This window comes from Portunus trituberculatus, chromosome 10 (assembly GCF_017591435.1).
Source record: "Portunus trituberculatus isolate SZX2019 chromosome 10, ASM1759143v1, whole genome shotgun sequence".
Lineage (NCBI taxonomy): Eukaryota > Metazoa > Arthropoda > Malacostraca > Decapoda > Portunidae > Portunus > Portunus trituberculatus.
In genome coordinates, this window is record NC_059264.1 from 669020 (window position 1) to 696582 (window position 27563).

At 41.4% G+C, this 27563-nt stretch overlaps 1 protein-coding gene and 2 long non-coding RNA genes across 3 annotated transcripts in view; 1 reads left to right on the forward strand and 2 right to left on the reverse strand.

Annotated features, from left to right (window-relative positions):
* Window positions 1-420: 420 nt before the first annotated feature.
* Window positions 421-15561, reverse strand: LOC123502177 (transmembrane 9 superfamily member 1-like). The gene is given in 13 exon segments (XM_045251405.1): window positions 421-7004; window positions 7884-8075; window positions 8599-8761; window positions 9445-9555; window positions 10061-10279; window positions 10894-11041; window positions 11613-11748; window positions 12321-12427; window positions 13223-13446; window positions 14212-14265; window positions 14268-14292; window positions 14603-14692; window positions 15400-15561. Coding segments are annotated over 13 exon segments (1818 nt in total). The 5' UTR covers window positions 15547-15561; the 3' UTR covers window positions 421-6802.
* A 3909-nt stretch (window positions 15562-19470) lies between these two features.
* Window positions 19471-27563, forward strand: part of LOC123502179 — a 10037-nt gene continuing 1944 nt past the window's right edge. Inside the window, exon 1 of the long non-coding RNA XR_006673814.1 lies at window positions 19471-19611. This is a non-coding gene — a long non-coding RNA (uncharacterized LOC123502179). The remainder of the gene's footprint in view (window positions 19612-27563) is intronic.
* The window catches only part of LOC123502178, a 15565-nt gene continuing 13679 nt past the window's right edge, over window positions 25678-27563 (reverse strand). Inside the window, exon 3 of the long non-coding RNA XR_006673813.1 lies at window positions 25678-25706. This is a non-coding gene — a long non-coding RNA (uncharacterized LOC123502178). The remainder of the gene's footprint in view (window positions 25707-27563) is intronic.

Genomic DNA, 27563 nt, shown 5'->3' on the forward strand with positions numbered 1-27563 from the left:
TTGGCTGCCTGACTGAATGATTGGGTTATGACTAGCTGGGCTGACTGACTGAATGATTGATTGATTGGCTGATTGATTGGCTGACTGACTGAATGATTGACTAGGTGCTGACTGGCTGGCTGATTGATTATTGATTAACTGTCTGACTGACTGAATGGTTGGCTGACTGACTAAATGATTGGCTAACTGACTGACTGAATAAATGATTGGCTGACTGACTGACTCTCAAAAAAAAAAAAAAAGAAAGCTAAACAAGAAGATTAATAAAAAAAAGATAGTGACAGTGTTTATTATATATTCTGCAAGTCTTAAAAAAAAAAAAACCTGCACACTTTTTTCAATCATCCCCCCACAAAAAATAAAATAAAATAAATAAATAAATAAATTCAAAAATTGAAATAAATAAAAAAAAAACTCAAGTGACTGTTTATCATATATTTGCAAGTCTTTCAACAAGCGGCATACACATACATACACACATACAATAGAAATCAAACCCCATGTCTGATTTTATTCTGCCTTGTGTGGTGTGACATGAAGGAGAAGGAAAACCCAAGCGATATATTTAAGTGACAGAAAATATACACTCAAACACATCCTGACATCAATAAAGATTAAGAAATGAGGGAAATTAATGAATATATGAAAAGAAATGAATAAAAAAAGATAAATAGAATAAAATGTTAACAATTTTTTAAGCAGTACAATGTTGATCTGTGGAGGAAAAAATCTAAATAAAACATTAATAAGTGACAAGAAGAAAGAAAAAAAAGTGAATAAATAAAAATAAATGAAAAAAAAAAAAGATAAAAAGAATGAATTAAATATGGTAACAGTTTTAAGCAGTGTAATGTTTAGTTATGGAGAGAAAATCTAAATAAAACATCCACAACAGAGAAGGAAAAATGAATGAATAGTCTATATAAAAATAAATGAATAAAAAAAAAATAGTATGTAAAATATGTTGACAAATTTTAGATAGCATAATGTTCAGGTGAGGAGAAAGGATCTAAATAAACATCAAAAAGAGATAAAAGTAGGAGAATAAACATAATGATAATAATAATGATAATAATAATAATGATAATAATAATAAGTAGTAATAGTAGAAGAAGAAAAGAAGAAGAAAAAAACAAAAACATGAACAAGAAAAGCAAAAATGAAATAAATAAAAAAAAATAAATAAATGGAAATATAAACAAGGACAACTAGAAAAGAGAGCAAAATATATGCAACACAGTATTTCGTGGTGGAACAAGAAGAAACACCTCAGCTTGATCAACAGTAAAGGTGAAGACTGTCAAGAAAAACTTAATCGAAGTGAAAATTAGCAAGAAACAGAACAATGCCTTATGAAAACAAAGAAATTAGTAGTTATTTCAAGAAGGGTTAAGTGGAATGCATTGCTAGAAGTAAAAAAAAAAAATTGAATTGATGTGAAAATTAGCAAGAAACAGAACAATGCCTTACAAAAACATAAAGAAATTAATAATTGTTTCAAGTTAGAATAATGGATTAGTGGAGTGCATTGCTAGAAATGGTGAGTGAGTGGAAGTTGTAATCTGAATATTGACTAAAAGAACAAAGATATATGTGTTCTGGTATCAAAGGAATGAATATTGTGAGTTTGAATCTTGAAAAATACACACATGGACACACACACACACACACACACACACATAAAATATAGAAACAGCATATTCAGCACCCTTATTAAATCAAACACACACACACACACACACACACACACACACACACATAAAGAAAACTGACAGTAAATTCAAAACTCATTACCAAATCATACACACACATGCACATACACATTTAAAGAATACAAAGGGTTGAACTCAAGCACCCTTATCATATCACACACACACACACACACACACACACAGTATACAGTGCCAATTAGAAGCACGTATACAAACTCAACAAGCTGCACAGTATCAGTCAAGCACGTTTCCTGCACACAGCGATCAGTAACACACCAGGTAACACACTCGACATGCCTTCCATAGTGGTGTCTTTTTTATTACTGTGCTCAAGCTTCACCTCCTTCTCTTCCACTGTAGAAAGAAAAATACAGTGTTACAATGAGCGCTTTGGGATCTGAGAGGTTTCCAAGTGCATGAGTTTGAATTCTGGCCACATTTGGAATGTAGGTAGTGGTTCCTTACTTGGGGTAATGGTTCCCTAACTGGTGGGCTTTCAGATAGGAGGTTACCCAAGAAAAGTATCTCCTTCAGCCAATAAATTCCCTTGAAAAGCCCACATGGTATAAATAAAAAAGTAAATAAATAAAATGTTTTGTATTGTTTTTTCGGGGTGTGAATATTCTTTTCTTTTCCTTTTGTAAATTAAAACGGAAAGTGGATGAGGTTGTCGGATTATTATTGCGTGCTTGAATGATCTTTTCTATTGTATTATTGCTTCTTCAGACAGCAGGATTTGTTAATTTTGTGGTGCTAAGTCGTTGCTCCTTATTTCTACCTTCAGAACCCCTATACATCACCTTACAATACTGATTTTGTATCTACAGTGTCTCGTTTGATGTGGCGTCGCTTCTCAAGGCAGCTGGACATGTTAGTGGTGGTCTATCTGGTCACCACTCATGTCACTAGTACTCAATTACAGGAGTCCCATCACCACACCTTATAATACTGAAACCTGCGTAACTTTCATCTCCTTACAAAACACTTATTATGTTACATTCTTCTAACTTTCATCTTGTACATTCAACAGTAATAGTGTCTGCATTGGGTATAAGAGAAGTAAATCACTCCCTCACTAGTGAAAACAGTCTTCATCTGCTTCCCTCTCCTTCTCTAAACCTCACTAAATCTCCCCTTTTAAATCCCTCCCTCACTCTTACAAACATAAGTGAAAATAATCACCATCTACTTCCCTCTCTCTTCATCAGACTTTCACTCTTTGCATTGTGTGAATAGGCCAAATAAATTGCTCCCTCACTCTTACAAATACTAGCAAAAACAATCTTCACTCACTATCCTCTCTCTCTGTAAATCTGTCTTTAAATCACTCCCTCTTTCTTACAAATGCTAGCAAAAACAATCTTCATCTAGTTCACTTTTCTCTCTAAGATGAAAACAATGAGACAGTCATCTTCCTCAGACTTTCACTCTTTGCATTACATTGATAAGTAGAGAAAACCACTCCCTCACTCTTAGAAATACTCATAACCTTCATCCACTTCCCTCACTGAAGATAGCAAAACCTTCACTAGCCTTCCACAGCCTGCATTAACAGTGAAGGCAGCCACTCACAAAGCATCATGGCAGCCCACCACTGACGCACCCACTCACACCGTCACTCACAGGCAAAGAAGGTTCCAGTGGTGTTGTTTTGCTCAGGATCAGGAGTGTGTGAGGCAAACTATCCTATGTCATATTTTTTGGAGTGTCTCAGGGTAAGTCATTTAAATAAACTCAACTTTTGTAAATCCACAGTCAGGAGTTAAGCTTTTTTGTGCCTCACATGGATAATTCATGTGTACATTTGTGCATGTGACTGCTTTCATTCCCTAATCAGCTCCAAAGACTGATTTTTTTCTTTATGTAAGAGGGGAAAGCTGACTAAGGGCAAGAAAAAATGAATAAAAAAAGGCCCAGTAAATTGCCAGTCCCCTTGCAGGTCCGAGAGTTAGCCCCCCTTTCCCCCAAGAAAAAGTTATTAATGTCTTGGCTTGAGGGAATGTTTGAGGATGTGTGTTGCTCTGCCTTGGTCATCTACTGAGGGAGCTTCAGTCTGGGCATTGGAGAAAGTTAAGTAACATTCTCTTGCACCACCACTGTGTTTAGTATTCCCTTCCAATCTAAGCCTCAGATCTGCAGAGAATCCATCAGTTTTCTGTTTTTACAAGTGTCACCAGACCAGAGGATGTGAGACAAAAAAAAACTTCTCAATGCAATGGTAATGAGTGCAAATGTTACAAGAATTCTGACCAAATATACAGAATGATCTTTAGGTAATGAAACTGAAACTTGCTATACATACAAATCAATACAAGAATCAAGAAACAATGGAAAGAAAAACTACACAGCTATCAGAGGACTCAACTTTTTGTGTGGGTGTACAGCATGAACAAAGGAAGGTGAGGGAATGAGGTGAGGCGAGATGCAACACACCACCTCCACTGCACCTTGAGTCAAATGCATGGCAGACACAGCAGCCTGAGCCACCACTGGGAGGCTGCTGGGAGGAGTGGTGAGACATGATGCTGCTGGTGTGGTGTGTGGTGCCCGGCAGCCTGCACCCCCACCATGTGGTGTGTGAGGCGCCACAACACCACAGTGCCTCACTCACATCTGGGCTCCTCCCCGGGACTAGGGTGCTAATACCTTGTGAAGGAGTAAGCGTACACACAAGTACAAAACTTCCTGACAACCACACAAGCAGCACATTTGCTCCATGATAACAAGTATCACTATATCAAAAACCATGCACACATTATAGTAATTTCCCAGTTTAACCCTGAATATTACTCTATGCTAAACATCCATTTCTAAAATGGTAGCAACCTTTCTGGTCAGGTCGCATAACAACACACATACGCACTGCAGTGTTATAGTTACAGTTAATATTACAACCTTTATCCTTAAGACAGACAGCAGGGAGAGGAAGGGAAGGCCCAGAGCCTAGAGAGAGAGAAAGAGAATCACCACCAAAGGACAGATCGGCAAGGCAAGCTGTCCGTCACACACCTGCTGCCACCACCACCACACCACCACACCACTGCCGGCCTGCTGGCTGCAGGAGCTGGCACCCCCTCCATCCTGCACGGTCTGGCCACTCCCACACCGGGCCACTCTGCACACTTGCCCTCCTTGAGCAACACTCAGCACGAGACACACTGTCAGCACAGTCTTTGATATGCAACATGTCCGCGGCAGTCCTTGCCCTGCACTTGTCACTTGGGTAATGTGTTGTGCAACTTTTAATGAAACCCTGCGCCTTGGCAGCACATGACATGTTGCCGCTGCCAAGCCACTGCCCACGCCTTGGCTGTGGTGGGGCAGACCTCAGCTGCCAGCTGGCAGTGCAACACAGAGCAGCACAGCACGGCTGCGTGAGACATGTGGCGGAGGGAGGGCCATGTGGGAAGTGACGGTGCCAGAAAACACACAATAAAAATTGACATTTGAATTCCATCCAGTAATATTGATAAAATGCACTTATATATCTCTCAACATGTAATGTCACTATAAATAAACATATACAAAATATTATATGATATTCAACAGACAACTTTGCTAAACTACAAATAATCTACAAAGAAACACAAGATTAATGAAATCAAATTCATACAATCAGCAGCAACGACAAAAAGTGAAGAGGCGGCAGTAATCAGTGGCACACGCCTTCAAGCCTTTTGATTTGCTAATCACTCTTTGAAATAAATCAGATCTGCCCATTTTTAAATTTTAGATCTTAATTTTGTATCTAATCACACACACACACACACACACACACACATGCACACAACAACAACAACAAAATGATCAATACTGATTCACTGATGCTTACAACCTGCTACACTGCCTCAGGAGAATGACGTGGAGTACTGCACCACCACCACCACCACCACCATCACACCGAGAGCTGTCAGGACCACACCACCGCCATCACAACCACCAAAACCACCATCACCACCAACACTTCTGCTCCTGAACTGCTACTGCTTACTGGTGTGTGTGTGTGTGTGTGTGTGTGTGTGTGTGTGTGTGTGTGTGTGTGTGTGTGTGTGTAATTCACCTCGGTCGCCTGCTGGTCACCCAGCCAGTGTGTGTGTGTGTGTGTGTGTGTGTGTGTGTGTGTGTGTGTGTGTGTGTGTGTGTGTGTGTGTGTGTGTGTGTGTGTGTGTGTGTGTGTGTGTGTTTGTGTGCTAGTCCTCACCTCCCTCACAACCACACTGTACTTCGTTAAACTTTGTGCAAAAAAAAGCCACACACACACATTGCCGTGGACGTGAAGCCGACACTGGCCACTGAGACGAGGTGAAGGTGTGGTAAGGTAAGTAGTGTACATAGAAAGGCTACACACTCACACACTCCCTTCCACTAACCTTCCTTCACCAAACACATAAATACACCCCAAACTGACACACTACACACTCATACACACCCTAGGAGACACAATACCTTTCTTGGTGAACAGAGGAGCACCCAGCACCCAGAGGCACACCAGGGCACCCTTCCTGCACCACTAAGGCACAAACAGGCCCCTCTGGGTGTAATACAGGGACCAACCATCACCTCACCTCTGCACCTCCAGCCTGACAAATGGTGGAGACTAGACCAGTGTGGCTTTGAAACACACCACCACAACACCCTGCCAGACCCTCACACTCAGGTTCATATTAAAAAAAACGGTTTTGGTCTCTCACCGTGACTATTTTCCAAGACCACAGAGATGATTAGCCAGGTTTTCAAGAGTGTTTCCCCAGTTAATAATGTAGAAATCTTGTTAATCTGTGTCTAGAACTGTAAAAACACCTTTAAAAACTCATAAACTTATATAAAGCCTTGTGAAATAGTGGAGGTGAAGCGCACAAGTGTTTGAGAATATGAACCAAATGTCAGCCCCGACCAGACACACTCCTGCAGCGATGGTGTTGCCGGCATGATAGCTTAAGTATAGCCAGGTACTAGAAGAGCCAGCTAGGGAGTCAGGAAACCCACTCAAGATGCACAGTCGCCCCACTCAAGAGAACACCAGACTTAGATATACAATGTGTTAGTGGACAGGAATGTGATGGGACACCTCACAAGCCCTCCCTCCCTCACTAGTCCATCTTGATGTTGCGGTAGATGTACTTGACGAAGCAGAGGGAGGCCAGGAAGGAGACAGTGCCCAGGGTGAGGAAAAACACATAGCAGGTGAGGAAAGCCCAGCCAATGAACTCAATGGTCTGAAGTCCGCCCGACATGTTGGATCGCTTGAGGTAGTAGAAGATGCAGTACATGAGCACGAAGCCTCCTGTTGATCTGTGGAGAGGTATGGGGTAGATTACATTAGGTTAGGTTAGGTTAGGTATGTGGTATGTTTTGTTAGGTTAGGTTAAGGAAGGGTGGTCAAAAGTAAGAATTGTATAAGATGGTATGGCATTTAAGTGAAAGGATAGCCACTCTTACTAGCACACAAGCCTAGTTCAGCACTATCTAAGCACCAAATACAGTCTTAGCCCTTCTACAGATGCCCTTCCTCATGCTTTTTTACACTCAATAGTCTCCCAGCACTCCTATACACACAAAAACCTCTCCCAACACTAATTAAGCACTAAAACAGTATCTCTCAGCCCTTCTACAAGTACACAGCATACATCAGCACTCCTACAGACATCCAACAGCTTCCCTCCAGCACTGTTTAAGCACCTACCACTCCTTCAACCATTCTACAGACACATAAGACTTCCTTAGCACTAAACACCAAACAGTCTTGTATTTTTTTTACAGACATGCTTTCCTCACTCCTACAGACACCAAACAGCCTTCCTTAGCACTATTTAAGCACCCAGCACTCCTACAGACACACAAGCCTTCCTCAGCACTAAGCACCAGTCTATAAACACCTTTCCTCACCCTTTCTGCAAATACTCAAGCCTCCTCAAGCACTAAGAACTCAGCACCCTTTTCTCCTCTCACTTTTTTTTTATTTTTATTTATTTATACCATGTGGGCTTTTCACGAGAATTTCTGGGCTAAAGGGGTTACTTTTTGGGATACCTCCTATCTCGAAGCCCACCCGCTTCCGAGTGAGGAAGCCTAACCTACACTCGGACCGTGGACAGGATTCGAACCCGTGCGCTTGGAGACCCCTCGGACCCCAAAGCACGCATGGTTCCACTGCACCACGGCGGCACTTACCCAGCACTGAAGACAGACCGCCACCACCACCTGTAATCTTCCGCAGACAGCTGGAAGTAAGTCAGGGCCACGGACACACAGGCGGTGACACTCAGGAGGATGACAAACACTACTCCCAGAATGCCATAAAGTGTGTACTGCTCGCGCCCCCAGAGTGTGGAGAATATGTAGTACATCTCCACGCTTATTGCACTGTGGGGAGGAGAAAGGTGGTGAGGGTGAGGTGGTGTGTTGGGGTGTTGAAATGTGTGTGTGGTGCAGTGTTGAGGTGTATTATGGTGTTTTGGGTGTGTGATGGGGTGTTTTTGGGTGTTTTGGTGTTTTTTGGGTGTTTTGGGGTGTTTTGTTATCATGGGTGTGTTTTGGGGTGTTTTTGTGGTTTTTGGGGTGTTTTGGGTGTGTGGTGGGGTGTTTGTGGGGTGTTTTCTGGTTTTGGGTGTGTTTGGGTGTATGGTGGGGTGTTTTGGGTGTTCCCCCTCAATTGTACCAAAAAGGAAGGAAGAGTTTTACCAGTTTACTAGTTTACAATCCCCTTTCAATCATACCTGAAGGGAAGAAAGAAGTTACCAGTTTACAAGTTTACAGTCCTGTTAACCATACATGAAGTGAAGGAAGAGTTTACCAGATTACCAGTTTACAGTCCCCTCTCAATCATACCTGAGGGCAAGAAAGAGGTTACCAGTTTACCAGTTTACAGTGCCCCATTAAATCGTACCTGAAGGGAAGGAAGCCCCCAACAGCAGAGTGGGCCCAGTGTGAGCGGTACCAGGGCACGGCAGGAATTTCTCTTGCGATGTTCTTGGTGCGGCACGGAAAGTTGAATTCTATCCGTGAGTTCTTGCCCAGAATACCACCGAACACAGTCAGGGGGTAGCCAACTGTGGGGTGCGGAAAGTTACGATAGGTCAAAGGTGTGGTATGTTAGGTTAAGGTAGGTTAGGAAGGGTGGTTTAAAGTTCAATTTGTATGGAGACTGTATGGTGTTTTTAAAGAGGGGGTAGTGAACTATGGGGTGTGGTAGGGTAGGGTAGGGTAAAGTAAGGTAAGGTAAGGTAAGGTAAGGTTAGGTTAGGTTAGGTTAGGTAAAGTAAGGTAAGGTTAGGTTAGGTTAGGTTAAGTAAGGTAAGGTTAGGTTAGTAAGGGATGGGTGATGGTATAATTGTACGAGATGTAGTGATTCTGGTGTTTTAGTTATGTTATGTTCAGGGAAGGATAATCAAAAGTAAGTCAATTATATGAGAGAAAGTGTGGTATTAATGCTCTAGTTAGATTTGATTAGGTTAATGTAAGAATGTCTGGAGTGAGTTAAAATAAGGTTATGTTTCTCTCTCTCTCTAAAACCAGATATCTCTTTAATTTCACTCACTATAAAAGCATGATTACTTTGTGTGTGTGTGTGTGTGTGTGTGTATACATGCAGGCCACTACAATATATACACTCCCTCATTCTTAACTTATGAAGGATATAAAAGATATCAAACAAAATAAAAGAAGAAAAGAAGAAGAAGAAAGTAAAAAATAATACTAGAGTGAGTGGCATCCCAACAGGCCTGGCACTCACTGCAGATCCAGACAGCGAAGAGCAGCAGGATGGTGGTGAAGGGCAGCGCCTGGGTGGACTTGTACGCCCACGCCACCGAGTTCTGCACACTCCATATCAGGAAGAACGGACCTGTGGGGGTGGCTGTGTTACATGATAGAGTGGAGGAGTGCTGGTGTGTATGCTATTGATTACTTTTTCTGTGTCTTTGTTGTTATACTACTACTACTACTGCTACTACTGCAGGGATGATAGTGTTACAAGATAGTAGTAAAGGTGCTGTTCTGTATACCATTAGCTTACTTTTTTTGTCTCTATTGCTACTACTACTACTACTACTACTACTACTACTACTACTACTACGGCGGGGATGACTGTGTTAAAAAAAAGATGACCAAACACACATACAAACACATGCACAAACAAAACAAATGCCGCACACACCAGCAAAAAAACATTAGTGAAGTTAACATTACCAATCCACAAAAAAAAAAAAAAAAAAAAAATAAAAATAAATAAATAAATAGATAAATAAATAAATAACCAACCACACACACACACACACACCACAAAAGCAAACACACACACACACACACACACACACACCACAAAAACAAACGCACACACACACACACACCAGCAAACAGAATAGTGGTGAGGTTGACATTAGCGATCCACTTGGTACCCCCCATCATGCGGTAGTAGGAGGAGGAGACATAGCCGGCGATGGTGGAGGCCAGGGCGTACAGGAAGATGGCGGCACTGTTCATGGAGCCGTGGCGATGAACATTGAACATCCCCATCAGTGCCATGCCGATGATGCCCACCGCCACCGCCAGGAACTGACACCCCACGCCTGCAGGAGGGGCAGAAGGGGGCAGAGTGTTATGAGGGGGAGGATTGAGATGTTGTGATGGTTTTTCAGGGTTGGAAGGAAGAGTGGATAAAATAAAGTACAATGAATAAGGTAGATAAGTGAGTAAAATGAATAAATAGAGGTTGGAAGAAAATAAAATAAACAAAACAAAATATAAAACAAAGTCAATCAATCTTTACAACACCAAATATTATGAGAGAGAGAGAGAGAGAGAGAGAGAGAGAGAGAGAGAGAGAGAGAGAGAGAGAGAGAGAGAGAGAGAGAGAGAGAGAGAGAGAGAGAGAGAGAGAGAGCAAGGCAGCAGAATAAGAGGAAGAACAAGTAACAACACAACAAAACAATAATTCAACAGAGAGAGATGAAAGAGAAAAAGAGAGAGAGAGAGAGAGAGAGAGAGAGAGAGAGAGAGAGAGAGAGAGAGAGAGAGAGAGAGAGAGAGAGAGAGAGAGAGAGAGAGAGAGAGAGAGAGAGAGAGAGAGAGGAGAAAAAGAGAGAGAGAGAGAGAGAGAGAGAGAGTTGGAGGTAGAGAAAAAGAGAGAGAGCAAGACAGCACAGGACAAGGAAAGGAGGTGGAGGAGCAACACAAGCCTTACCGAGGATGGCGGCAAAGAGTGACTTCTGTTTAGGGAAGCGGAACACATCGGTATGAATGATCTTCCAGCCGTACTCATCGCTGTCCACGTCCTCCCGCCCTTCCTCATTAACATTGTAGCGTGCAAAGTCGTTTCTCAGCACCCTTGTCTTGTGTGGGGAAAAACGTGTTATTATGTTCACTGGGTTAGGTTAGGTTAGGTTAGGTTGGGTTAGGTTAGTTTGTGTTGGGTTAGGTTAGGTTGTGATGGGTTAGGTTAGGATGGGTTGGGTTGAGTTGAGTTGTGTTGGGATATCTGCCACTACATAGCAAATATTCCAGTCTACCCTAAGGCAATGAGGTATCTTATTCATTCAGTGTGTTTATATATAATCTAGAGAACTGGCAATCAAGTGGGCCTTTTGTTTTTTAACCCATTCAGTACTATGACCCATTTCCATATTCATTTTGCTTATTATTTGATGATTAAATAGCTTCAGCCACCATAGAACCTTCCTAATGTCAATAAAATGGTCTAATGGTACACAAACCTCAAGGTAAAAAAAAGAGTGTCCCAGTACTGAAGGGGTAAATTTTTGTTGCCCTTAGCTGGCTTCCCTTCTCACAGAAAAAATAAATAAATAAAATAAATAAATAATAATAACAAGGACTCACCAGAATGGAAAAAAAAAAAAAAAAAAAAAAAAAAAAAAAAAAAAAAAAAAAAAAAAAACAACTCACCAGAATGATAACAACGAACCCCATGAGAAGGAAGACCAGCACCATGGAGTTAATGATGGACAGCCAGTGTATCTCCAGACTCCGAGGGAAGAAGTTACTGTCCTGAATCACTCGGCCTCGGTTCGCATAGCTGATCCTGAAGGGGAGGAGAAAAATGGAAAAAAAAATATGTTAAGGCTGGATAAGGTGGGAAAAATAGGGGGAAATGTGTGTTGAGGCTGGATAAGGTGGAAAAAATAGGAGAAATGTGCGTTGAGACTGGATAATAGAGAAAAATGGGTGTTAAGGGTGGATAATGGGGAAAATATGTGCATTAAGGGTAGATAAGGAGGAAAAATGGGGGAAAATGTGTAGACGCTGGATGAGCTTACTTGGAGGAGAATAATAAGTAAACATAAAACAAAAAGGATAAACAGGAAAAAATAATATTGAAAAATAAAATAAAAGAAAAAAAAAAACAATGAAAAAAAAAAAAAATTAAATTGACAACAAAGGGAGGTAGTGGTGTTGGTGGTGGTGGTGGTGGTAGAAATCACCTGGCAGGAAATAATAAGAGAAAAAAAAAAAAAAAAAGGAAAAAATAAGAGAAAAGATAATAAAAGCAAAGAAAAGAAAAAAAAAAGGTAAAAAAAGAGATAACTGGCAAGAAAGGGAGGTGATGATGATGATGATGATGGTGGTGGTGATGATGGTGGTGGTTGAGCTTACTTGGTGGGTATCCATGTGACAGAATAGGTGATCTTGACAGTAATGGGTGGCTCCACGTCATCCAGGCTGATGGGTCCGTGTTCCTTGGTGGTGTTGATATAGATGATCTGTGGTGGTGAGAGGAGATGGTGATGATGGTGAGAAGGAAAGATGATGGTGGTGATGGTGATGTGGTGATATAAGGGTGATGGAGTAATGGTAGTGGTGGTGAGGGGTAATGATAATTGTGGTGGTAGTGGTGGTGGTGATGGTGATGTGAGAAAGGAGGGTGTGACAGTGTGAGGGTGATGGTGTGATGGAGTGATAATGGTGGTGATAGGATGATGGTGTTGGGGAAGATAATGGTGGTGATGATGGTGAGAGAGTGAGGAGAAAGTTTACCTCTCATAATATTGATAAACTCACTCACTTACTCACTCTCTCTCTTTCCTCTATTTTCTCCCATTTTTATTCATAACTTCTTTCCTTCTTCTTTATTTCTCTTCTTATCATCACAGCAGAGACTGAGAATGAAGGTTAAGTTTACCAATCACTAATAAAATCATTAAACTCCCTTCTTCCTCTTCTTTCTCCCTTTTTTTATCCAATACTTCTCTCCCTCTTTATGTCTTTCTTCCTCTCATCACAGTGGAAGGTTGAGGCTGAGAAAAATAACATAATACCCATAAAACTGTAAAAACTCCCTCCTTCCCTCCTCTTCTCCCTTCTTCCTTCACTTTTTTTATCCATTACTTCTCTCCTCCTTATTCCTTCTTTCTTTCTTCCTATCATAATAGCTGCTTTCTCTCCCTTTCCTATGACTTAAAGAGAGGAGTATAAAATCTATGGCACATTGTTTTGTGTATTAAGACTGATAATCCTGTACACCTGGAAAACAAAGATGAAATACCCAAAATACAAACCTTATCGTCATTGAAGAGAATATTGAAGTGTTGGTGGGTCCACAGGAAGACCTTGTGAGTGTGGGGGACAAAGCCAGACTCTTCCAAATGACCCACAAAGTCTCTCACAGGGATGTCGTCCACCACAAACTCATAGTAGTAGTTCTCCTCGATGGCTTCCTTCAGGTACTGCACCTCCTCCTCCGACAGCTGCAAGTCACACAGCTTGTGGTCCTCGATGTTCTCTGCGGGGTGAGGGGATTAATGTACTGTGACATGATTTTTTTTTTTTTTTTTTTTTTTTTTTTTTCGTGATGGTGAAGGTAAAAGTTCTGAGTTGGTTTTATTTTATATATTTTTGTGTGTGTGGTGAGGAAAAAGTGCCGTGAGTTGATTCTTTTGTTTTGTTTTAGTATATTTGATTTCTTACAAATTTTTTCAATGTGAGTTGTGATGACCACTTGGAAATATTTGCTGTGGTGGGAAAAGATGTTGAATTGTTGATTTTTTTCTATATTTCATTTCTACTTTTTTTCTATTTGATATATATATATTCTATATTTGATTCTTATTACTTTTTATTATTAATTTTCTATATTAGATCTTTCTTCTTCTTTTTTTATATTTTCTTTTATTTTATTCTTGTTTGATTTTTCCTATTTCATTTATTCTATTTTTGTATATATATTCAATTTCTATCTTTTTTATATTTAATTTATATTTTTCCTATATTTCATTTATTCCATTTTTGTATATATATTCAATTTCTATCTTTTTTTTTATTTAATTTACATTTTTCCTATATTTTATTTCTACTTTTTTCTATACTCTTACTTTTTTTTTTTTTTTTTATCTAATTTTTACTTTTTTGTCAGTGATTTGTGATGGTTGGAAATATTTGTAGTGGTGAGAAAATAAGTTGATTGATTTTCACTATCTTTTCTCAGTGATATGCAAGAGGAAGAAATATTCACTTTACTTATGTTCAACAGAGGTGAGTGACTATGTACCTTTGAATTTGATGATGTAGTTGGATTTTGCCATGCGGTCGCCATCCAGCACTTCCCGAGCGATAAGGACTTGTGCTCAATCTGTCGAGACACACACCGATAGGCAAAGTAGTACTGGGAAAGATTCTAGATACATGTCTGTCTGTCTGTCATAGCTACACCACAAGCTCACACTCTATCTGCTTGTCTCTCTCTCTCTCACACACACACACACACACACCACACCCTCACAATTTCTCTCTTTTTCACACCCATACACTCACACAAACACACTCACAATTCCCTCTCTCTCTTTCTCTCTCAATACATCCACATTACACACACACACACAATTCTCTCTCTCTTAACAAACCCCACATCATAACACACACACACACACACACATACTTACAATGGAGGGCCGACACACAGGCAGCTGGTAGTAATGGTAAGTCTCATGGGGGTTGAAGTAGGGCCCCACCTTGTTCACGTAGAGTATCACCTGTTGAAAGAGAGAAGGAAGATGAGGGGTGGGTGGGGAGATGAGAGGGGAATGAGGGGTGGGTGGGGTGAGAAGGAAAGGGATGGGAGAGTGGTGGGGGATGATGTACGTATGGGGAGGAAATAAGGATGGGTAAGGAGTTGGGGGAGAAGGAAGGTGGATGAAGGGGTGTGGGAAAGAAAGGTGGGTGAGGATAGGGAGATAAGGAAAGTGAATGAGGGGTGGAGAGAGAAGGAGGGTGGGTGAAAGATGGATAATGGGAGTAAGGGTGTTATTAATGACAAACTGGATGAAAGGTTGCTAAGAATTGACTGACTGACTAAATGGCTGGCTGACTAACTGACTAACTAACTGACTGACTGACTGACACGCACACTACCACACCCCAGAACACAACACGTCATAGAAACACCAACACAACACACACGTCATACAAACCCAAAGACAGACACACAAAACACACACAAACATAAGAGTTAATTAACCACTCATACCACGAACACTCCTGGAAACACAAAGCCCTAGAAAGCAGAAACAAACACATGAAGGCGCGGCAACACAGTCACAACACCTCAACACACCCTGGGGTAAGAGGAAGAGGGAAGGAATAGGTGGGGTTAACACATTACACCTATTATCGAGCTTTCCAGTGAGGGAATATATAAAAGGAAGAGCTCTAATTATTCCTCCTGCCTTGCTCTCCTCACCTCATCGCTGGGTTTGTAGGACACAGCCTGGACACAGCATAATAAGGCGGAAAACACAGCAATCCCCGGCAGTGTTTTCATGTTGCTTCGTGGCGATAAACACCTGGGTCCACAACATCGCCAAAACACATCTATAGACGCCGCCATCCTCGCCTTCCACTCCCCTACATGCTACCCGATTCTCCTGTCATGTCCTGTTGGGGTTGTTATCTAGTGTGTTTGCCTTATTTTTGGTGCTTTTTATTTGTTTTGTATTTTTTGTTTTATTTTTGTTTATTTTTTTTTTATGTTGACAAGGATTATTTTTTTATCTTGACATTTTGTGTGTTTTTTAAAGGGCTACCCGATCCTCCTGTCAAGTACCTACGGTGTTGTAATCCTCCTTTTTTTTTTTTTTTTTTTTTAGGCTTATTACTATATTTTAATGCTAGTGTGAATTTTGTGATGCTTATATACTGAATCGTTCAAATACTTCGTGTCTTCGCTTGCCTGAATCCTCTGAAGGGTCATGGGCCTGTGATGGAGTCCCTTCTAGTGTACTCAGAAACTGTGCCTCCATGCTCGCTCCTCGCCTAGTCAAACTCTCAGCTGTCCATCAACCTTTCCTCCTTACTGGAAGCTTGCCTACTTTCAGCCTGCTTCTAAAAAGGGTGACGGTTCTAATTCCTCAAATTATACTGATATATTGTTCATTGCCTCAAAAACTCAGTTCCTGCATTTATCAACTCGACACAACCTTCCTGACAAATGTGCACTCTTCTTCAAAGGTACTTAATTGTGCTCCTCCTCTAATTCAACATCCTCAGTCTGTCCTTTACCTTTTATAATCTAAACTGGAAACTTCATTTCTCATCTCTTGCTAAAACATCATCTATGAAATTGGGCGTTTTGAGTCATCTCCGCCAGTTTCTCTCATCTCTTTCCCTCAACTGCTATAACTCTGTAGAAGAGCCTTATCCGTTCATGTATGGGAGGGCAGTTTCACCCATACCGCTCTTTTAGATGTCTTATCAACTCCCCTCCTCTGACTGACTGTCTTCAGCCTCTTTCTCACCGTCGCAATGTTACATCTCTTGCTTTTTTCTTTCGATATTTTCATGACAACTGCTCCTCTGATCTTGCTAACTGCATGCCTCCATTCATCCAGCGGCCTTACTGCACAAGATTTTCTTCCTCCTCTCACCCATATTCTGTCCACCTCCCTAATTTAAGAGTTCTCTGGTACACTCTGGAACTCTTTGCCTGTTTTTTTGTATTTCCATCTTCCTATGACCTGAAATCTTTCAAGAGAGAGGTTTCAAAACATTTATCTCTGTAGTTTTGACTTAGGCTTTTGACTCTATTCGGGGACTGACCAGTGGGCCATATCTAGGGCTAAGAGCTAGAAGGGCCAATGTTAAGAAATGGCCGATTGTTGATAAAACACACCACTAAACTAGAAATTCATCAGTCTATCAGTGCTATAAGGGTCAATGTTGTCCATGCATCCGGGGAGCTACACTAGTGCTCGTTTGTTGTAATTACCTGATAGTTTATAAAGGATGCAATATTTCATACATGCTCTTCTCAAAACTTGGATTTTTTGGCATTGACCCTTAGAGTTCTCAGTCCTAGATATTGTGGTTCTGTTTGTGCTACCCTTGACCGATGTCCCTCCCAGCATACATTAAAGAACAATTTCAATCCTTCAATCCTTTGTTGTGGTATTTGGTTTCGTATACAGAGAATGAAACAGAGATAAAGAGAAGACCTTACTAACGAATTAATAGTATTAACAAGATGACAGAGACGAGAGCTAGGATATTAATGTAAATAAATTAATACCCAAATAAACAAACAAATAATATAATACAGTAAATACAATGACAATCTTACAACGCTTTAAAAGAAAAAAAATAAAAACTAGATGATGAAACCGAGGGGAAATAGGTAAAAAATAAATAAACAGATAAGCAAATAATACAACGCAGTAGATGATAAGATCCACGTAAGCAGCGACGGTAGTAAGAGGTGGAGGCGGACTGGCAGGTGTCACGGCCCTCACGGGGCAGGTGTGGACCCAGTCGCTATCCAAGTGTAAACTGGTGCGACATACCTTAGATAGGCGGGAGGATTGATAGATAAATAAATAGACAAATAAATATATAGATAAACAAATAAATAAATAGATGGTTTAATTTATTTATTACTATTTTTTCACCGTTTAAGTTTCAACAAAGGAAAACGAGCCACATTTTTTTTTCTTAGGGAAAATGAGCCAACTTTTTTTTTTTGGTTCAAGGGAAAAATGAGCCAACTTTTTTCTTGGTTCAAGGAGAAATGAGCCAACTTTTTTCTTGGTTCAAAGGAAAATGAGTGATTTCTTTTCTTTTTTAAATATGGGAGCATTTATTGTAACAGTTGTGCCGATATGTACAGTATAATACAAGTGTAATGCGTATTGTACAAGTAACATTATGAATCCAGAGAGAGAGAGAGAGAGAGAGAGAGAGAGAGAGAGAGAGAGAGAGAGAGAGAGAGAGAGAGAGAGAGAGAGAGAGAGAGAGAGAGAGAGAGAGAGAGAGAGAGAGAGAGAGAGAGAGAGACTGGGGAATTTCTGTGGTCACTGGAAAAGTATTGTGATGGATGCTAGCAGAAGTAGTAGTAGTAGTAGTAGTAGTAGTAGTAGTAGTAGTAGCAGTAGTAGTAGTAGTAGTAGTAGTAGTAGTAGTAGTAGTAGTAGTAGTAGTAGTAGTAGTAGTAGTAGTAGTAGTAGTAGTAGTAGTAGTAGTAGTAGTAGTAGTAGTAGTAGTAGTAGTAGTAGTGGTAGTAGTAGTAGTAGTAGTAGTAGTAGTAGTAGTAGTAGTAGTAGTAGTAGTAGTAGTAGTAGTAGTAGTATAGTCGGTTCCTTAGTAATCTGTCTCTAAACTGGTTTTTTTTTAGTAATGCAAAAATGTACAGTAGAAAATGAATAGATAAAAAAACAAATGAATAACGACTTTTTTTGTTTCCTTTTTTTGTTTTTACATTGAGGTGAACTGAACGAAGGAAAAAAAAATAAAGAATATATAATAATAGCAATAACAATAACAACAATAAGACTAAAATGGCAACTTGAACAAACACAGCAATAATAGTAGTAGTAGTAGTAGTAGTAGTAGTAGTAGTAGTAGTAGTAGTAGTAGTAGTAGTAGTAGTAACAACAACGATAAAAATGATAACAAAAACAATAATAATGGAAAAGAAAACGTAAATTAAGACACTTGACATCATCAGTTCACACCATCTACATCATCATCATCATCATCATCATCAACATCATTACCGCAAATAAGAACCATCATTATCATTAAATACAAACTGATTTCTTTAAGTTAGTCACCCACCATTACACTCTAGGATCACTTAAAGCTTAACACACACACGCACGCACACACACACACACACGAGGATACACCAACAACAATAATAATAACACACACACACACACGCACACACACACACGCACGCTTGAACAGACAGACAGACAGACAGACACAGACAGACAGACGGACAAAAAACACATATACACAATAAACAAGTCAGATATTAATTAGTTTTACACTTTTATTTTCATCTTTCTCTATTTATATAACTACTTTTTTTTCCCCATTTACTTTTTTCCTTTCTCATCATCGTTAAAAAAAAGGGCGAAAAAAAAATATATATAGAAAATGAAAACTCACAAACACTTTCGGCGACAGATTCACTTCGGCACTTTATTGACAGCTAATATGTATGTATGTACGTACGTATGTATAGTGTACAGTATTATTATATATACCATTAAAATTAGACGCGGCAGGCTTGCTTCTGGAGGCTATACATTAACTTCAAGACGAGGAGGAGGAGGAGGAGGAGGAGGAGGAGGAGGAGGAGGAGGAGGAGGAGGAGGGGGAGGAGATTATTTTAAGATAGGGAAGTTAAGATCACCGTTTTAACGACGAGATAAGGAAAGGCGATCATTTGAACACATTTCGGGAGGAAGAAGAGGAGGAGGAGGAGGAGGAGGAGGAGGAGGAAGAGGAGGAGGAGGAGGAGGAGGAGGAGGAAGGAAGAGGAAGAGGAAGAGGGTCAACATCAATAATAAACACACGCGCGCTTTTTTCACACATTTAAAACATTGCTCTTATTTTTTGACAGAGAGAGAGAGAGAGAGAGAGAGAGAGAGAGAGAGAGAGAGAGAGAGAGAGAGTACAACATGAGCAACGCACGTACTGTATATATTAGGCAAAAACAATAAACTCAAGCTTGTATGCATTTTCCTTCCGTATTTTCTTGTCATATAGAGTAAGATTCATGAACAGAGAAAGACAAATTACATATACAATCATAGCTCAGACTCGATATGTTGGTGACCTCAATTAGCGAGGGAATGAAGGCGACAAATGGCTATAGTAGTAGTAGTAGTAGTAGTAGTAGTAGTAGTAGTAGTAGTAGTAGTAGTAGTAGTAGTAATAGAATAGTTAAGACATCAAATTCTTGCTTATTTTTTTGAGGGGGTTTTGCATGTTTTAGTTTGGCGTAGAAAAGGAAAAGAAAAAGGAGAGGTAATAGAAGTAGTAGTAGTAGTAGTAGTAGTAGTAGTAGTAGTAGTGATGAAAAAGTAAATTCCTGTTTCTTTTAAATTTTAGTCTGAGAGAGAGAGAGAGAGAGAGAGAGAGAGAGAGAGAGAGAGAGGCGATAATGGTCAAAATGCTTCAAAATGCTTACAAATAATCAAAGAACAGTGAAATGTGACATGAATTACTATTATCACTTCCCGTTTTCTACGTAACCTCATTTTCTCTTTAATCTAAAAATGTTTGAATAGAAAAACGGGAAACGTGTAGAAAAAAAAGAAAACGGAGAAAAGAGAGAGAGAGAGAGAGAGAGAGAGAGAGAGAGAGAGAGAGAGAGAGAGAATAGGACGAAATGGAGGAGAAAAATGATGATGATGACAAATAAACATCATTATTATCATTATCATTACTTTTTTTTAACATTATACAGATAGATTTATTGATAAGACGCATTTTCCAGTGACTTTTCTTAAATATTTGTAGAGAGAGAGAGAGAGAGAGAGAGAGAGAGAGAGAGAGAGAGAGAGAGAGAGAGAGAGGGAGAGAATATCAACTAAGCATATCTATATAGAAGGAAGTTTATTTAAGATATTGACTCACAGATCACAGGCAAACAGGTGTGTATGTATGTATGTATGTATGTATGTGTGTGTGTGTGTGTGTGTGTGTGTGTGTGTGTGTGTGTGTGTGTAGGTGTGTGGCAGCCTTCACTATGGCTCACCATTCATGCAGACATATCGATACAAACACCACGGTCATTGTAGTAAATAGGGAGGCAAGACAGTTAGATAAGGTGAGATAAGGTGAGGTCCCACTGCTCTAGACTTAATGAGAGTTATGAGTAAGAAGGCTCCTTGAATTAAAACTTGGGAATTATTATTAGTATTTTTTCTTCTTCTTCTTCTTCTTCTTCATCTTCTTGTTCTGCTTCTTCATCTTCTTCTTCTCAGTTAATCCTAAACTTTTATTAAAATGGAGTTAATTAATCTAGTTACTTATACTGGTTAAGAGAGATAAAGGGTTAAAACAGCAGTCAAGATGAGTAAGAATTCTGACTCGTTTTTTTTTTTTTTTATATTTCCGGTTTCGTAGTTTCTTTTTCAACTTTCTTTGCGTTATTTCTATACATATTTTCAACTGGACGAGAATTCTTAAGAGAGGGATAGTCGGATTCAAAAGGGAAGAGTAGTAGTGGTAGTAATAGTAATAGTAGTAGTAGTAGTAGTAGTAGTAGTAGTTGTAGTAGTTTGTGTGTTAAGATATAATACATAACTTTTTTTTTTTGGGTGGGGAGTATTTTTTTATTTATATATTTTTTTATGTGTATATATTTGAATGTTTCTGACGAAGAGCTCAGTTCCGACGAGTTAATGAGAGGTGTATTATATCACTAAGGTGGTGACACGTGTCTTCCCACGCCTGTACACACCGCAGCGCCACGCACACGCACGCACGCACAGCACCAGGCATAAGGGGAGGCGGTGAGTCACGAGCCACACTCCCAATCTGCTTCAGTCTGCCCCTCACTCCTCTATTCTGAACCGCCTTGCTCTCACCACGACTCCTCTCAGACCAGCCGGGTTACCAAGTGTTTCTCCTCTTCATAATGCAAAAAATCTTGTTATTCCGTCACTGAAACCACAAAAATCACTGTTAAAACCCCTGTTACCTTCGCTAGAATGATTTTCAAAGGCCACAGAGGTGACTAGCCGCGTTCTCAAGTGTTTGTCCTCTTCATAATGTAAAAATCTTGTTATTCTGTCAGTGAAACCAAAGAAAACACCTTTAAAAAACCTGTATACCTTCACTACGATTATTTTCAAAGGCCACAGAGATGACTAGACGCTTAATCAAAGGTTTTTCCTCTACATAATGTACAACTTTTATTGTTCTGTCATTGAAACCATAAAAAATACCGTTAAAAGGTCATATACCTTCACTATAATTTTTTTCAAAGGCCACAGAGCTGACTTGCCGGGTTTCCGAGAGTGGTTCTCCTGTTTACAATGACTGCTGACTAATAACTTCCACTACAGCTTTCAGAAAACCAAGTAAATTTTTCGTAATGACTATTTTCAAAGGCCATGAGATGATGCCTTGGATTTTCATAGTGTTTTCTCTCAATAATGACGCGGAGAGGCTGTTGAAATAACCGATGACTTCATGAAAACCTCAAAACCTCCATAACTTCCAATACAGTCTTCAGAAGACCCTGGCCATTTATCGTATTACTTTTAAAGGCCACAGAGATGAAATTGCTTGTATTCTTGTAGTGTTCCTTCCACAGTACTTCGTTAAATCACCACTAATAGTACGAAGAAACACTTGAGAACACGGAATATCACTTCATAATTAACCCCTTCAGTACCGGGACGCGCTTCCATATTTAATTGGCTTACTATTTGGTGATTTTATACAGCTACGGAAACTCATGTGGGGGGATTGGAATAGTGAAGACTGTGGCCATTAATCTGATCTCAATAGACTCTTTCCGATGTATATAAAATGGTCTAATCATACACAAATCTGAAGGTAAAAATGTGTCCCAGTATTTGATGGAGCCTGGTGTGTTTTAGGAGAGAAGCCAAGGAGTGAGGGGGGGGGGGTCTTGGAGGAGAGCAGAGCGGCCGTCACTCGCTCCCTGCCCACCGCTGCCCGGGTGAACACTGTCTCTAAACGTTCTCTATTGCAAGTCCTGACCTGGAAACGTTACTGCTTCTGAAAACGTTAACAAAAGTCACGCATTCTTACTGTAAACGTTAAGAAAATGATAGGTTTTATTATTTTTTTTACTAAATGGTGTGTTTTGATTGTAAGCAAATAAAAATAATGTTTTTTAAATTTAAAGTAAAGAAAAAACATATTCTGATAATAAATAAATGAAAGTCACGTGTTTTTATTGTAAACAAATAAAATTAAGTGTCCTTAAGTAAAAAAAAAATAATGTTCTTTACTGTAAATGAAAACAGATTCAAGTGTTCTCAATATACATAAATGAAAAAAAAAGATGTTCTGAACGTAGATAAACAAATAAAAAGAAAACAACAACAACAACAACAACACGTGACTTAGAAATAAAGAAAGGAAGAACGAAAACAACAAAGAAACGTTTTCAAATGTTATACCACACCACAAAACAAAACACAAAACAAAACAAAACAAAAATAAAGAAAAAAAAAAAACAACACAAAAAACAACAAACATTCATCACAAAACATTTACAAACATCTTAACCACACACACACACACACACACACACACACACACACACACACACAAACGTTCCCAGAGCAAACGTTTATATGCAGAAACTAACAAAAGAGAGATCGTATAGAGACAGCAGAAGCAACATCAGTCAACCGATCAATCATCAGTAGCAACAACAGACTGTACCACCACGCTGGCAGTCGTACCGTGAACCTGGCCCTTTAGCACACCTGTCAGCTGGTTCTCAAGTGTACCGTTCTCGAGTGCACTGGCCACGAAGATGTTACATTGATAACCAGCTGCCATTATTACACTTCATTAGAAAAGAACTAGTAATGACAACACTACAGAATATAGACACGTGAAAGAGACGAAGATGTTAATGCTATAGTGTGTATGGGAGGTGTATGGGAGGGTAGGGGAGGGGTGAAGGGGTGGTATTGTCTATGGAAACACATGAATGGGGGTGTTTTCAAGGGTTATGGGAAGGAAAGGCAGTGCATGGACAGTGTATGTGTGTGTGTATGGGTGTTTTTAAAGGTTGACAAGGTAAAGGAAGGGTATATGTATGTGTATGTGTGTATAGGGAAAGGAAAGAGAAAATGGGAATAGGAATTAAGTGATAAAATAAGGGGATAGAGAAAATGGGGCTTTAAAGAATGGGTTTAGAAAGGAATGGGAAGGAAAATAGAAAAAAAAGAGGGAGTGATAAAGTAGGTATAAAAAAAGAAAAGAAAAAAAATTGAGGATAAGAAGAAAATGGGAAATGATTTTGGGTGTTTTTAAAGAATATTGTGGAAGGGGAGAGATGATGGGGAAGCGGAAAGGAAGAGGAGGGAAAGGGAATTGAATAAATAAGGAAAAGGAGAAGAAAGGGAAGGGGAGGGTAAAGGTTTTGTTCTAAGGGAAATGATCTAGGGGAAGGTGGAAGGGGGAAGGGGGAAGGGGAAAAAGGGACGTGGGGGAAGGGGAGGTAATGTGTATATATATATCAACCGATGAACGAACGAATGTGTTATGTATAGTAATATGTATACCTTATATATTTTTTACACATTTACAAGCAGCTTACAAATGCGTTGGTCCGTTTATTATAAAGAGGTGTATCGTAGAGGGAGGAGGAGGAGGAGGAGGAGGAGGAGGAGGAGGAGGAGGAGGAGGAGGAGGAGGAGGAGGAGGATGGTGGTGGTTCAGTGTTGTTGGTGGCGCCGCGTCGTCGCCATTGACACTGTAGCGGAAAACAAACTAAGCTAAATATGAAGGTGTGAGTCAGTTATGTATATGAGTAGTAGCACCAAACACTTGTTATGGCCGAGCGTGTCAGTGTCAGTGTCAGTGTCAGTGTGTGTGTGTGTGTGTGTGTGTGTGTGTGTGTGTGTGTGTGTGTGTGTGTGTGTGTGTGTGTGTGTGTGTGTGTGTGTGTGTGTGTGTGTGTGTGTGTTACGTACTTCTGGGTTGGGCTCAAGTTGTGCAGCGGAGAAACGCGGAACAAACGGCATCGTGAAGGTGAAGGTGAAGGTGAAGGGAAGGAAGGAGGGAAGGACTCTGCAGGATGGCAACGAAGGACAAGGAGATGGTCAAGGAGGAGGAGGAGGAGGAGGAGTAGGAGGAAGAGGAGGAGGAAGGGGGGATACACCAGTCTTTGGTAGTGCCGGCGCCACTTCCTGGGTTGGGGGCGGCGCCGGTGGAGTGCCATCACGTCGTGGGGGGGAGGGAGGCGTGTGGCGGGGTGACCTGAGGCTGCTGGCGTCCTGACTAGATGGGCAGCCCCGCGTCACCAGGAGGGCGGCGTCACGCGCGGCTCCTGTCTCCCTTCAGCCACGCCTTGCACTCTCTCCTCGCCTCCCGCCGCGTGGCTGCGGGGGGTGGGGGGGACAAGACACCAGGGACCTTGAGCTTGAGGGGCGGGGCGCGGCGGGGCACGGAGCACGCCACGCCTGCCCGGCACATCGGGGCGTGGGCGTGAGGGAGCTCAGCCCCCAGGTGGCGGTGCTGGGGCTGGGGGGGCTCGGGCTGCCTCTCATAGCCCAAACCTCTTGAAGAGGAAGTCCTTGCCCTTGGACATGACGTCCGTGACGGGGTTCTGCGTCGCCAGGTCCCCCAGCTTGCCCATGGGGTTGGCCAGGTTGGACAGCCCCGCCCCCAGCCCGCCTGGCAGCGCCCCCGCCAGTCCGCCGGGCTTCTCCTCCTTCACCTCCTCCTGCTGCTTTGGCGGCGGCGGCGGCGGCTCGGCGGGCTTCACCTCGGGTTCCATGAGCGGGTCGTTGAGGTCGAAGTCCTCCATCAGCTGGTCGATGTCGGCGGAGGAGATGGCGGGGCCCGCGTCGGCGTCCTCGTCCAGCAGCTCGAGGCCGTTCAGCTTGCCGGCGCGGCCAGAGGGCGTGGCGGCGGCAGACGGCTGCTTGTTGGCGGCGCCGCGCTCCCGCGACACCGACCTACCACCTCTCTCCCCCGCGGAGCTGCTGGACGCGTGCTCGGGTGGTGGGGGTCCCCCGGGGCCCCCTGGGAGGCCCTCGTATCCTGGGAGGGAAGAGTGAGTGATGAGTACAGGCGCGGCTGCTGCGGGAGGTGTCAGTATAACAAGTGAATCACGGCCAGCGCGCCTCTAAGCTACTGGGAAACTGTGCGAGTAAACATGCGCAACACTGCCTGCGCGCCCGCCCGTCTGCAGGCGTGTAAGTTGGCACTCCAACAGGGATCTATCAACTTTAAAAAATCACTTGGTGGTTTGGTTTATACATAAAATGCTTTATAGTATATTTAAATGTAACAGTGGAAGGGGTGTTCAGTGGAATGAGGTGGAGGAGGAGGAGGAAGAGGCGGAGGTGGAGTGGGAGGAGTTGGAGGAGGAGGTAGAGGAGGTTGTGGTGGGGGGGGGAAGCTGGTTGCCAAGCCGCAGCCCTGTAAGAGGGGGCCCACCATGCACGGCCAGCCCGCTGCCTCCGCTACGTGTCATCTACACCAAAATTAGGCGACGCTGAGCCAAAATGTTGTGGTGCGGCGCGGGAGTCAGCTCTACATACTCCTACTGCAGTACCTACCTAGGGCAGCGGCGCCTACTCAGGCTGCGGGGGAGGGGAGGGAAGGGACAGTAACCCTGTACACGGGGGGGGAGGGAGTGAGAGGTGAGGAGTGAGAGGGAGGGACGGGGAGAGGAGAGGGGAGAGGGGCGTGCCATCTGTAGCTGACCTCTGCCGGAGTGATCTATTCAAGCTGAGGGAAGGACGACAACAACACGACAGACTGCACTGCCCCTCCTGACGGGATCCTAAAGGGTGGGGGTGAGGGGGGCTTGGGGGGGGCGGCGCGGGACTCACCTAAGGTATACCTGACTCTACACAAGGGGCGCTGGATCCTACGTACTGTGCAGCTCAAGGAATCCAATGCCACTAGAGGGGGTTTGATTCCTTCCCTACGCTACAGGGGACTGAAACAGAGGGACTGGGAGGGACTGGGGACGGACAACACACACACACACACACACACACACACACACACACACACACACACACACACACACACACACACGTTTTTCAAGTTAGGCCAAAGTTTTTAAGGCGTTTGATGTGAATGGGAGGGGAGAGAAAGGGGAAAGAGGGGAAGGGGAGGGAAAATAGGGGAAAAACAGTAAGGGCCATTAAAGTAAGTCTGTTCCGTGGACTTTGGACCTTAAGAGATTGTAGGTCGTTTTTATTGCGGGGAAAAAAGGGAGGGGGAGAGGAAAAGGAGGAAAAGATTCAGGGTAAGGGGAAAAATATATGTCAGGCCTTTTTTTTTTACATGATTTTTTTCCCTACGTGTTATTTTCTTTCTTTTTCCTCCACGATTTTATTATTTTTTTTTCAATTTTTTATTTATTTATTTATTTTTTTTTTTAACTAAGAACTGTTTGAAAAGTGAAGTGGAAAAGTAAACGTTGATAAAATGCTGGGATAACAGAACACACACACACACACACACACACACACACACACACACACACACACACACACACACACACACACACAAGTTATGGTGCTATTTCTGAATTACGTGGAAATTAAAATGTGCAAAAAATGTGATTCTATCTTTTTTTTATAAAGTATTGAAGAGAAGAGAAATGTGTGTGTGTGTGTGTGTGTGTGTGTGTGTGTGTGTGTGTAATTTGACGAGGTTTCAATGCTGTCTTTTATTATTATTATTATTATTATTATTATTATTATTATTTTATTATTATTATTATATAATTTTTATCGTTATTATTATTATAATTTTTATTATTATTGTTGTTGTTATTAGCATTATTATTGATTTAAGGAACAGTTTAATCTACGGCATTATTATTATCATTATTATTATTATTATTATTATTATTACTATTATTATTAACGATTCATA